This window comes from Larimichthys crocea, chromosome III, assembly GCF_000972845.2.
Source record: "Larimichthys crocea isolate SSNF chromosome III, L_crocea_2.0, whole genome shotgun sequence".
Taxonomy (NCBI): Eukaryota; Metazoa; Chordata; class Actinopteri; family Sciaenidae; genus Larimichthys; species Larimichthys crocea.
Window position 1 is genome coordinate 50,914,557 of NC_040013.1, and position 13,380 is coordinate 50,927,936.

General features: G+C 41.6%; 1 protein-coding gene across 4 annotated transcripts; it reads right to left on the minus strand.

Moving 5' to 3' along the window:
- Positions 1-8,598: 8,598 nt before the first annotated feature.
- LOC104923790 (uncharacterized) lies at positions 8,599-13,287 on the minus strand. 4 transcript variants are annotated; one of them, XM_010736977.3, is made up of 9 exons: positions 13,186-13,287; positions 12,295-12,482; positions 12,002-12,140; positions 11,833-11,911; positions 11,111-11,229; positions 10,861-10,942; positions 10,510-10,719; positions 8,976-9,162; positions 8,599-8,726 (listed from the first exon to the last, which is right to left on the minus strand). In XM_010736977.3, exons 2-8 carry the CDS (start codon positions 12,452-12,454, stop codon positions 9,064-9,066), a joined length of 888 nt encoding a protein of 295 aa, XP_010735279.3. In that variant the 5' UTR covers positions 12,455-12,482; positions 13,186-13,287; the 3' UTR covers positions 8,599-8,726; positions 8,976-9,063. The 4 variants fall into 4 exon arrangements, with proteins under 4 accessions (XP_010735279.3, XP_019119987.2, XP_027133562.1 ...); XM_019264442.2 differs by having other exon boundaries at positions 12,295-12,487; positions 13,186-13,286; XM_027277761.1 differs by lacking the exon at positions 13,186-13,287 and adding an exon at positions 12,594-12,689.
- Positions 13,288-13,380: the final 93 nt, after the last annotated feature.

Sequence of the window (13,380 nt, forward strand, 5' to 3'; positions counted from 1 at the left end):
TCCCAGTGCAGGGCCTGTACTTATAGACACACATGCTCCCGCCCCTACAGTGATATCATCGACTCTCCTCTCAAGGCGGCTGGAGAGGGTTCAGAGGGAGGAGGTGGCGGGTTTGTTGGTGTGAAATAGTGACAGAGATGTGAACATGTGACCTCAGGAAGAAATGTCAAGGTGTCAAAATGTATGCAAAGGACAAATCTTCAGTAGCCTAATTAATAGCACCTAGTATAGTGATTCAAATATATTGTACTTCAGGCAAAGCAAACATTACACATAACCAGAGGTATTAGACAGGTCAGGTGACAGATGTCTACAAGAAGAAAAAAAACAATGGTAGGGCAGGTGTAATGGAAAACCTGAGTAGGGAATCCCTATAACATAGCCAGAGTCTTTAACAGGGGAAGTGGTGATGTGGAGAAAATCCCTGTGAATAACTCTTCCACCAGCTCAGGCCAACCAGCCAAGGGCTCCGTCCTCTCTCCACCGCCATGTGCTGTGGGACACTGTGCTCAGGACATCCTGTGTTCCCTCCATCTCTTTCCTAATGGGCTGCATTCCAGGAAATACAAGCCTATCCTCAGGTTCCCATGATTGGTAGGGAAAACTCTGCATTCCCATTGTCATCCCAGGGGCACGAAAAAAGTGTTTTGTTGGAAAGCAGGAAGGTCCTCACATTAAGCGTTGGCTCGCGCTGTCATGAAACATGGGAAATGTAATTTGGTGCATTTGATAAGGCTGCTGAAGGTCTGCCCCTGTTCCCTAAAAAACATGCTGCGTACAGTCTGCTGGGACAACAACATCTGACGAGTCCAAACCAATTTCATAAGAGGAGATATATATGGTCGTATTGAACATTGTACATGGGTGGTTCATTGACCCCGAATGTACTTGTACAGTACTCGAGTAGGCTGGCTGAATGTTGGAAAACTGAGATATTTTCCCTTGTAAAATATTGCATACTTTCACTTTTTTAACTCAGCTCAACACTTCCACATGCAGACTGGTGGAGCTGGGGATCGAACCATCGATCATCTGATTAGTGATTGGTGAATTGTTTGAATGGCTGAACAAATGGAACTGATTCAGAGGTCTGCAACCAGGCTAGTCGTAAGGTTGTCCTGTCTTTCAAGTTTCAAGTCAACCAACCTACATGAGGTCAGGTCAGCTCTGTTGAACCTGTAACCAAAGCAGACACCAGTGATGTCACACTGTACTGACACATCCTTGAGTACACATCTACATCAGTGCAGAAAAGCAAGTGAAGTTCAGCAAAGTAAAATTTTAAACTGCTGTCAAGCTGCTCTTTAAAGCTGCAAGAACTGTTTATTTTTTTGGCCACTAGGAGGCAGAGCCGTGACCAAAACGCTAACATATTATCACTTTTTGAGATTTTATGGCTAACTTGTTAGCAAATAGTTTTTTATGAAGACATCCAGCTGATAAAACACAGCATTAGTTCCAATTATTCCTGAGGGAAATCGCAAATCTTTAAATGTAAATGTTCCACTATCTTCACCAGCTGTCTGCTGGTGCTGGGCAGGTGGCGTGGACGGCTTTTCGGAGCTCTTTTGCTGAAAACAGCTGCCTGATGTAGCTGAAAATGACGCCAAGAGCAGCGAGAGTGAACTACAACTGTGAAGCTATGAGGAGCTGAAAGATTTAAACGCTTCATCAAGCTGAACGGGAAACTGCAGACTGTGACTGCTTTCACATTATACAGTCAGGTGACTGGAACTTGGATCACAGGCACTTTGAGGGGCCGCAAACCAATACGTTTCGGAGTCAGTGATTTATAGTAATGAGAGAAGTATTATTACCATCAAAATGTGTTTCAGGTGGTCATAGTTTTGTGGATTTCAATAAAGAATTTTAATGCCATGATGCTTCAGAAGCCTTACCACACTTTCTGGTGTGAAAGATGTCACATTCAAACCTCAGTGCCCCACAGCCCACCCTGAAAAACCTCATCAAACTTTAGTATGTTGCAGAGACCAAAGCTGTGGCCTTCAGGTTTAAAGCTGGTCCCGCTGCTCACTTCCTCAGAGCAGGTGTTGTTGCTCCAGACTGAAGCAGTGATGTTGACTGTGCGCAGAGAGAATACAGCATCAAACCACACAGCAGCCACCCAGACACCTGGAAAACCACCGGGGCGCTGGAGTGTGGGGAGTGAGATGGAGGATGGGGAGGAGGGCGGGAGGGGGAGCACCTTGTTGGGCAGCAGCAGGGAGGAGGGCAGCTGTCTGGATTCTTGGCATTCCTGGCCCACAAAGGCAGGATGTGTGTACTGGCCACGCTGCGTCGGACACTGATGGAGGAGGAGGGAGTCGAGGGGGGGGGTTACTAGTTTGGCAGTCTCCTGCGTGGCCATGTGCCAACCATTGTTTGTCCGCCAGGCAAACATTTCCAAAACATATGGAGGTCAGAAGTTGTCAGCGATTCATCACGCTGTTGCCCCCCTGTTTGTTTTCTCAACTCGATATCTGACACCAACCACCAGCCCAAAGAGTCGGCCGTGTGTTTTTAACTTTTTTCTTTAAAAACAAAAAACACATTCCGACTATCTTGAATTCTCTGCTGTCGTTTTGTAACCGTACAGGCGCGGTCGTGTCTTCTTTCGGCGTGAGGCATCCTTGAAATGTGGTAATGAAAAGGGCAAATCCTGCTCGATCACACTTTCATAGCAATCCACAGGATAAACAGGAAGTGTGTACAGCACGCAGGAGGTGGTGCTGTAACGCCTGAGTCAACCACAGAGAACTAAGAAGACACAACAGGAACCAGACGGGACCAACAGCAGTGAATGGAGTTTATACTGGACTCAAATAAGAGCTAATCAAAGGCAAAGCAAAAGTTTGTACAAATGAAAAGAAGACCATAGAGAGTTTACTGGTTTATAGAAGAAACACTGCTCTCAGAGTCTCTGGATTGAATGTCCTCAGTGTTTGGTCAACAGCCTGATTGTACCTCAACACACAAAACTTCTGTTGTTCTTGTTGGCCGGGATTCATCATTTTATCAACTTTGTGCACAAGATTAGAAAGGCCAGTGACTCATCATCATGAAAGTAGCAGCCAAAGGAAGAGGTCTGATTGTTTTGAGCACTTCAGTCCATGACTGAACGATTTGTAATGTTGCGTTACATTAAGTAGTAGCAGTGTATTTATCACAGAGGTCTGCACTGACCACAATAGTTCTTCCGAAGTGCTTCTGCAAAACAAAACCCTCATTCTCATTCGCTGTCTACGTCCCTTGACCAATATTTGCTCTCTCCCTCTCTCTCTCAAAACATAGTTCTTTGTGTCACTATTTTACGATGTAAATTCAGAGCCAGACACAGATTTAGAAGCTGGGTACATGAAATAGACAACCAAAATGCACTCTCAACTAATCAAATGAATGGAAAAACCTGCGTCTTTTGCTGCAGCACCAGACTCTGTCTGAATGACGGAATGTTGGACTACCTAGTAGAGGTAAAAATATGTGTCTGTTACATGAATCCAGCTATGTGGACAGACAGACACAATTATTTTGGTTTCACTGTAGTAAGCCAAATTAAGAGGAAATATTTACATGCATTATTCAAGTGAGTAAACCAGATTGAGTAATATGTGGGCGGGAATTTGCTTCACACACCATAAGAAGAGCAAAATGATCAGTATGTTGTGAGGTCCACCCAACAACTGATCAAACATTGTTCATTTGAACTACAGCCATACATCTGTGGTTTTCAGGTGCTTTTCTTTGCTAGCCTGGTTTCCTCTTTACAGATGAAAAAAGAACATTTTGCATATTTGTTGCCAACCGATGTGCAATTAGGTAAATGTGTATGTTCAGTGTGGAATCAGCTGTATGAGCATGTATGTGTGCGTGTCTGAAGGTTGCACTCCATCCCCAGTCATGACACAGCCTCCACGGGTTACGTCTCCGCCACATTCCTCATGCTAGTGTCCTTAAAAAGCTCCTGGTACACTGCAGTCATCACTCATCCCCCTCTTTCCCCTGAATGGGTTCCATTTTTTCCTCCATGCACACTGTCTATACTGTATACACTCATACTGAGGAGCCAGAGCTGATCACCAGTTGAGTATTAGATTTCATAGATGAGTGCGAGCAGATTATGTCATGAGCCGTGGTGCTTTGGATGCCCATGACTGGCAGCAGACACCTGCACACCAGCTCTCTGGTGATGAAAAGATATAAAGCTTTTCTTCATGTTGGTCATTTTCAACATGCTTTACTTTTGTTTTCATACACATCCATGTTATTCCTGTCAGCTAAGAAATATTAAATAAACAATGACGTATGAAGCAAGCTACACAACATTCTGACTTTTCTTGTTGTGACTAACTAGTGGTCATTGGAGGAGCAGCAGCTGAAGAAACTTTCTCACACATCAGTGTAAACATGAGTCATCAACTACCTGCAGATGCATCACGTCTGTCTGACGTGGACATCATATGGAGCTTTATGAACTGATTTAATGTTAAAAGGTCATTTTAATGTTTTATATTCATAAATGTGAAGTTTCCTGGCTTGTTAACATTAGCTCATTTTTCCAGTTCACTTATAAGGAATTTTCTATGGAATCACAGTGTTGTGCTACTCTCTAATAAATGTTATTATAATTTTATGATTATTATCCTAAAATGTTTTATTGTTTCTATAATGTCTTCCAGTTTTGCTGAAATGTTTGATATTTAACCAGACATAGGGTTCATGCTTTTATTCAAATATTACACTTCATAAAGGAGTTTAAATAGTTCATATTTGTGCTGTTGTCCATATGTAAGTATCAGTTTGTACATCTTTCAGAAGTCCATGTATTCTCTTCTTGAAATAATAAGTGCTACTGTTTAATGGCATTTATAGTAGAGGATAGTTGCTTACAGTCACAACACATTAATATACACAGTCTGAAATCACTTTCAACGTGTGGAAAACATTTGTATAAAATCTACAGTTTGTTGAACCAGAATTATTTCAGGGTTTTATTTAAGTTCAACACGTCAACTCTCTGAAATAATGTGTGAGAGATGGAACATGGATACCACTACAAAAGCACCCATTAGGAAGAATTTGTTCCAAAGTGCTATTCTCACTTCCTTTAACAAGGCTTTGGTTGGATGGGTTTTCATTAGCAGGATGAGGCAGTTCCACAAACTCGTAACCTCTTGGGATGAGTCAAAGTTAATGAAAAAGTAGAGACTAGTCCTGCATGTGGGGGCTGCAGGTGTGGCTGTCCTGCAGCCACATACAAAAGGGAGTCATGATTTGAGCTGGCAGCTGCCCAAGCAGCGGGGCAAAGGGAAGCTGTGGCCTGCACATTCCTCCACAGCATCTAATAGGAGCGATGAAAGCAGGGAGCACAGAGCAGCAATTACTGCCTACAGTGCTACTGTAGCAATACTAGCAATAACCTGGCCATTGTGTGTCTGGCATGAGCAGGTGTGCTGCAGGTACTGATGGACATATCCCTTCCACGGATAGGCTCAGGTATGCAGCAAGTGGATTTAAAAAGGTGCCTCATGAAACATTTTCAGTCCAACATTGTTTACATCCACGTCTACTTCTTCTGCCTCTTCCCTGCCGTCTTTGGCACACTGTGGTGTATGTTGGCGTGTTACCACCGCCAGTGGAATAGCATGGCACCATCTGTATCACTGTTTTCATACGCGACCTTGACCACATTTTGACCAGTTGAAAATATGTCAGTGTGTGTTTATAGCTTGTGCTGCTGCCCCCTAGAGGCTAAAAAGTATTAACTCTCAAAACAAGTCTTTGACAAACAAAGAAAAAGACTAAACTTAAAAAGACTTGTTTTACTGTGTTTGGCAGTGCAACATTTGCATATAATCATATTATAGTTGATAATACAAATGTGTTATTAGTGTTGCCTTTGTTCACACCCAGCAGACGTGGCGTGCCATTAGCATTCATTTGGAGTCGTGTTCGAAAACAAAGAAAATATAGAAAACACATCACCAGAATTGAAACACTCCTTTTAGTTCAGTTTTGGTCTCCACCAACTTCTGAAAGAACATCTGCTGGAAACGAGACAGTGTGAATCAACAAAGCTGTTGGCTGTGACTACAACTGTTACAAAAAATATATATAGTTTAATAAAACGTGACCATGTTGTTTAGAATGTCACAAAGAATGATGAAAGTATTTGATTTGAAGCCTGAACTCTGTTCACATCTTGTTTATATATTGGAAATACAAACAAAAAGTAGATTCTATGTTTAGACATTCACACTCATACCTGTGTAAAACAATAAATGCTAACATCATACATTCATACAACAATAATTTTTATATTGCACAGATAGCTGTGGGCCTTGCTGTCCAGACTTATTTATTAAGTAAACAGACGACAAAATAGAAATATTAGTTAGAAATAATAAATAATAAATATTAGTTAGTTTGTATGGATTTTAAAACTTGACATTTTGGCATGGACATTTAAACTCTTGCAGAGAGTCGAGAATGTGTACAGTGAGTTTATGTTTTGATAATGAAGTCTAGAAGAAAGCTAATTCTGGATGGTTGATAATTGGTGGAATCACCTCTGCAAAAAAAAGAATAAAGTGAAGCACAGTGTTAGGAGATCCTGTACCAATGAGGTAGGTTTGCATGAGTACAATTGAAGGCATAGCAGGATTCAGCTTCAGCCAGAGCAATCAACACAGATGCTGCCTTTCCCTCCAGTGAATCTGACATTTCTTAAACTGCACGCTGCATATTTAGTACACTAGAATAAACAAACTGGTATATCAAAGGGACTTTAGTCTGGGAGCTGACGGTGTAGCCAACTGACAGAGAGTGTCCTGTTAGTGGGCAGGGGAAAGGTGGCACCACTACACAGCGCTGCCTGTGATTCAGAGGGGAAAATGTTATCACAGTAAAGCCGTAAACAGAAAATGTTCCAGGGCTCCCCTACGGGAACTGGGACACAAACACATAAAGCTCACTGTTTCTGAGGCTGCTGGAAAACCAATATACAGTAAAGGGAAATTAAGCCACTTTTAATGAAGAAATGACAGCACAGAAGGTATTGTGTGTGTGTGTGTGTGTGTGTGTGTGTGTAAGAAAACAGGCCTGGCACTGCTCAACCTTGACATAGCTCTGTACAAAATGTATTTCCTTCAGCAAACGAGCGAGATCATGTGTTTGCTCAGCAGCTAGCAGCATGCACTAATACCAAATATTCAGTGTAACTGGCGTCTAAAATTAGGCAGGAGTGTTTGCTCTGATATTCAACTGGATTGAGGTCATTTATTCAAAGGGCTCTTTGAAATGTCTTCAAGGTTTGGGTTGTGAAAGAGTCTTGAATCATTTCAAAGTGAAATGGACTGAGCATACAGGGGCCTCGTGTGAAGATAGCCCACAAAGATACTAGAATGAATAGCCTAGGATTTGGGGAGGGGCCCATAGAAAATACCTATGTATGCACAGGGTCCAAGATCTTGTGCACTAGCACCTGAATTGTACCCTGCAGAATCATTTCATGTGGATGCACTTTCTAGGGATATTAGGCTGCTTAAAGCCAATGGCCTTCATGTACTGATATATATTTGGAACTGAACCAATAGCTGATATTTAAAAAGGTCCAGTGTGTAGAATTTAGTTGCATCTAGTGGTCCCACCTTCTTAGTGTAAAGGAGAAACAAACACTTGAAAAGGCCTCTCTACCGATCAGTATTTATTTTGTCTGTTCTGGGCTACTGTAGAAACAGGATTTTTCAACATAGGCCTCCATAAAAGCTACTACTGTAGATATAAAAAGGTTCATTTTTATTAGTAACAAGAAACAAGACTGTTATTTTTAGGAGATTATACATGCATGAAAACATAGTTAGGAATATTATATTCCATGTCTACTTTATTATGAAAATAAAAGCCCCAAATCTCACACTGCACCTTTAAAAAGGAAACTCAATATTAAAATGAAAAAAACAACATTTAAATAAGCACCTTATAGATTTTTGTAGCTTATGGCTTTCTTTATAATTATTTGTAGTATTGTGCACATGTTTATATGTTTAATATGTATGTGATGTGGGAAGACTGGTGAGGCAAAGGGCTTGTCACATAGCAACACCGTTAACATAACCCAGTGCATCAAACACAGTGCTGGACTACACGTCACTACGTCATCATCTGGAAACGGAGTCTGAAGAGCTAAGCAAGACGACGGTGGTTTGACAGTGACATCATGCTACCAACCACAGACACGTCAGCAACGACAACACACCTCATCTGTTCTGCTGCCAGACAGCCAGTCTCAATATGAAACCTCTTAACTGCTGTCACAACAGTTCATTCACACAGTCTTATTTATTGTTCCCATAAAGTGGGAAATTGTCTCAGATTGACTGACTGAAGTGCATTTAAGCTTTTACGCTAAGCCTCTGGATTGCAATTATAATTATGAATTATTTATAATCATTCAAAAAAAATCTGATGTCACCCATGAATCAACTGTATAGTAATCAACAGTATAATTATATTGTGAAAAGTTGTCTTCTCTCCACAGTTTTTTGTTCATGAGCTTCAGACTCTAAAGTGACACCTAGTGCTCCACAGATACAAAAACACTGTTACTGTACAGAAGGCTTTAATGCGTTTAATCACACAGTCTCATCTTCATTGTTTGTCTTCTTCAAATATCAGAGATGAGACGAGATGGCAGGCAGCGGTGGATCTGCGAAATATCTTAGAAGTTTCTACAAATAAAGAAATACATGGTTAGTATATAAAACATGGTATCATGACAGAGAATTCTGTTGGTTCAGCCAGTGAAAAGTCATTTCATTTATTTGAAGTGTGTACTTCAGTATGTCAGGATGGAAGTCTGCCTAGAGATAAATCCAGTGGTGACTCCACTCACACAGAGTAGAATTAAACTCTCGTAGCGTCTCATAGAAGTGGTGTTAATGTTGGGGTTAGAGTTGAGGAATGGGCACTGAAGTTACCTCTGGTTGAAGAGCTTGTGGACTGGCAGTGTAAGCTTGGCATGGGGATTAGGTGGAGGCTGCATGGCACATAGTCTGCCTTGTCCTCTTAAGATGAAGGCCGCTCACTCTCAGCGAGCTGTGTTTTCCTGCTCCACAGGAGCGTCTGTCTCTTCAGGCTCTCCCAGTCAGTCCCATCTATTCCAGCCTGGGCTCACAACATGGAGAAATAAGAATTAGATCTAATCCCACATTGACATTAAACCATCTGAGTATTTAGAGCAACAGACCAGCTACATTTGAATCATGATTACGTTTAAAGAATTTTAGCTTTGCAGCAGGGAGACTGACTGACTGACTTCTGACTAAAAGTTGAAATTCTTTTCATTTATTATTGAGCAGCTGTGAACATATTCAGTCACTCTAGCCTTCCTGTAGTGAAGCCTGGCTAATCAGCGTACATGACCAAGTACGTGACCGACACCCAGTCTCTACGTGAGACGTTGAAAACACAAAATAAACCCATTAGAAAAGACTGTTGTGTTTGTGATGGCTATCAGAGTTGGCATCTTTGCAGGCTGATGCTCACTCTCTCTTATGCCTCATTCAGACCAAATCAAGCGTTCCGGTGAATCGCCGCAGGGTTGTGTGTGTCGGCGTGTCGGGGATGAGGGTCGTGCTGAGGGTGTGTTTATTTGTGCTGAACGTAATGCTATGAAACAATCAGAAAATTGCTTTTACTATGCTGATTGTTCTGCACTTGCAGGGGATGTTAGTGATGGAAAAAACACACAGGTACTGTAGACTTTCGACTCATGACTTGAGTGAATGTTTAAATCACTGAGAGATACTGAGGCACAGTGAGGCACTGTACATGAATATACTCTGTCTCCTTTTACACTGCTTTGCTCTTCTTCCATGCCTGAACTTCTGTCTGCTTCTCCAAACTGAAGTGTAGTCTACTGTAGATAACAGTGACTATGAATAAGTACCTTATACAAGCCCACTTCAAAAAAACCAAACTATCCCTTTATGAATTAAGACATCAGCAGCTCATATTTTCTGACATATTCATGTCAGACTCTGTGGACCTGCTGCATCTGTAGATTTACAGTAAAAGTCTCATTCCAAGGTAACAAAAACATGATTCTTATTTTCATGTGATTAAAACATAGTTATGAATATTGTATTCAACTTCTGCAATAATCTGTAAATACAGCCCTCTATATCTGACACACTGGACCTTGTGTGTGACCCTTCTCAGATCCCTTATTTTGCAACACTGACCCTAAAATTTCAACAATAATTGACGTGAACCTGCTGCCAAACTCTAAATGATTAAAAATAATCCAGTCTTCTATCCAATTTTAAAAAATCTGTTACATTTTATCATGACTCTCTCAGTCATGCACAATGGATGAAGAAACCATCAGAATATATTCATGTATGAGTACAAGTTCCTCCTTAACCTCAGGGTATTTGAAAGGGTATGTGGTGCCCTGTGGTGTCAGAGTGTCGGGTGCTCTTGTCTCTGTGTTATTTGAGTGTTTCCCACCTTGTTCTGATCTGCAGTCTGTGACGTGCGTAGTTTATATTTGGAGGTATGGTGTTGCTCTTGGGTGCGCCTCTGCTGTATCCTCTCCGTGACAGGCTGAATGACCCTCGGATTATTCCTGAGGTGGAGGGAGGTCTGCGCTGACCTGAGAGCCTGCTGGTCATCAGGGGCAGTAGCCAGAGAGTGACCCACAGAAACAAGACGGTGGACCTGAGGAGGGGCAGAAGCCTTGTTCACTTAGAGTTCTGGGTTCAACTCAGAGCTGAGTGTTTTCCATAGCACAGAGTTATATGGTTGAAATACACTTGACAGGTTACACACTGTCTGCTTGTAAGGCAACTTGTACTTCACCTTGTTCCCATCTGATTTGTTAGTCTCAGCAGAAGGCAGAGGGATGATCAGTTCCTTGACAGCCAGTCGAGGAGACGTAGCACTGTGGTCAAATAGACAAATGGGTACAGCGGGGCAGTGTAGTCGATTACATAGTCTTAACAATCAAAAAACGCTACATCGTGACAGGTCATGATAGGAGATAAACATACAATCTAAAAATGATATATTCATTTCACGTCAAACTCTAGTCACATGGACTGTGCATCACCTGTGTCGGGAGTCACGAGGTAGATTGTGACAAGAACTGAGAGCTTGCATCAGTTTGGGCTTTAAAGACTGGGATGTACTGGTGTAACTGGACAAGGGGCTGAGGTGGACGGTGCTTAGCTGCAATAACAATGAAAACTTAATTAAACATGATTTTATGATAGGTGGTGGTCTGTTGTTGGGTTAGCTAGTGAGTAAAACTTCCGACAAAACAACAGACATGTTTGACGGCATACGTTGTCTCTCTAACATGAGGTACTTTCTCTGCCTGATAGGTGACAAATAGAAAAAAATAATAATAATAATTGTTCCACCATGAGCCTCCACAACAGATTCTCCAACTGTGTTGAAGTCTTCTGAAGGAATGAACTGCATTCTCAAAATATTATCACTCACTATCATCTTTAATTATGGTGATCGAAAGCATTGTCTAATATACATCTCCAAAATCTTCCATAGATGTTCAGTTGAGGGGTGAAATCTAAAGACTGGAGGCCATTTTCATACTTATCAAATTATTCAGTGAGCAGCGTGGAAGCATTTATTATGTTTCTAAACTCATTTATTCAGATCTTTTCTATATAGAAATAATATTGACCTATTTACTTGCATACTTGGGTGTTACATCTTCACACATCAGTGACTATAGATATGTGTGGGAGGCCTGTCTTTCTACTTTGTTCCCTTTTTACTGTGCAACCCTCTGTGACAAACAGACCCAACCTTGACTGTCCTGTTTCCTCTTTGTGGTTCCAGATGAGTACGCTTGGCTGAGGTGCAACTGGGAATCTGGACATTTTCTCTGCAGTAAAAGAGATAATTTGCTTCATTAATTTACATCTGTACTTCACAAAAAGTACTTCATTTAGTAGAATATAAAAAAGAAACATACTGTCTTATTGCTCCCTTTGGTAAATCAACCTGGCTGATGAGAGTGTTGGTATCAGCTTCTGAGAAATCATCTTCACTTGGTGACCCAGCATCAAGCCACTCTGATGCCCTAACCACAGTGATGGCTGGAAACTGAGCCTCTGATGACAAAGAAAGACGACTAGAACGACTGCTGTTACAGTTAGTATATCTGATTACATACACTATCTATGAAACAATAACACATGCTAGGCATCAGGTAAAATGTCTGGCGATTATAAAGTAGGGTTACATGAGGGTTACAGGTGTGCCCACCTTCAGAGGCCTTTGCTGGTGCCCTGACAGGGGGCACGGTCTTCATCATTTGCGGTCTGCCTTCACGGATACGCCGCTCAGCCTCCCAGCAGCAGGTGTGGGAGCACAGAGGCCGCAGACAGTGAACCTCATCTAGAGTGGGACTGGACCGGCTGCCCATGCCTCAGCTGACAGAGGGAGGCCCACAGCTGTGCTTGTCATTCAGCCACAAAGAGATGAACAGAATGAAATACCATGGAAGCCATGTTAGCAAACATACAATATACAGTATGACTGGAAGGGACCATTTCCTCATTTGCCAAGACTTTACACTGTTGGGTCTGAGCAGTATTCAGTAAAGTGCATCCAGTTCACCTGACAACTTATGTGTGTAGAACAGACCTTCTTTAAGAGCAGCCATTTACTGTAGACATGAACACAGGTGTTTCCAATGAGACTAATTAAGGTTCAGTTCCATTTATTGCAGCAGAGACTTTCCAGTGAGCACAACATGCAGCACAGCATCACCCTGACTCTGTCTGAGCGGAATGGAACTGAACCTTAAGTAGTATTATTGATAACACCTGTGTTTACCTACTACGTCACGTCAAAATGTCTATAGCTTTGTTAAGAGAACATGTAGCCGTCCGAGCAGCAGACTGCGGACACATAACTAATGTTTCAGTAGCATTTACGTGACTGTGTGTGGTACGTCCATTTTCAAGGCTGGTCATAAAAGGCTAATATAGCTTAGCTGGCTCATATAATAACAACCATATAGTCTTAATTCAGCTGAAACGCTAAGCTATTTTTTTGTTTCATAAAGATGCTTTTTTTTTTTCTTTTTTTGTGAATTCAGCTTTGGTCTGCTAAACTAAATGCACGGACTAACGTGAAACATATGCAGCTTACCTTTCAGGTGACTTCGATCAAATCTTTTACTTTAGCTACAACAATTAATAATTTTTTTCCCTGTTGCTTAGCAACATTGGAACTTTACTGTGGTCTCGAGCGCCCTCTGCTGGCGTGTGGCAGTCATCCACGACATGAGGATTGAACATACATTTAATTAATAACTGACAAACGGATTCATAATCAAAAGACATA

Excerpts from the sequence above, each read along its gene's own strand:
- LOC104923790 (XM_010736977.3), bottom strand. The coding sequence starts at position 12,454 with ATGGGCAGCCGGTCCAGTCCCACTCTAGATGAGGTTCACTGTCTGCGG. Across the intron at positions 11,230-11,832 it reads GAGGAAACAGGACAGTCAAG|CTAAGCACCGTCCACCTCAG; the intron begins GTTGGGTCTGTT and ends TTGTTATTGCAG. Across the intron at positions 10,720-10,860 it reads ACAAATCAGATGGGAACAAG|GTCCACCGTCTTGTTTCTGT; the intron begins GTGAAGTACAAG and ends GCCCCTCCTCAG.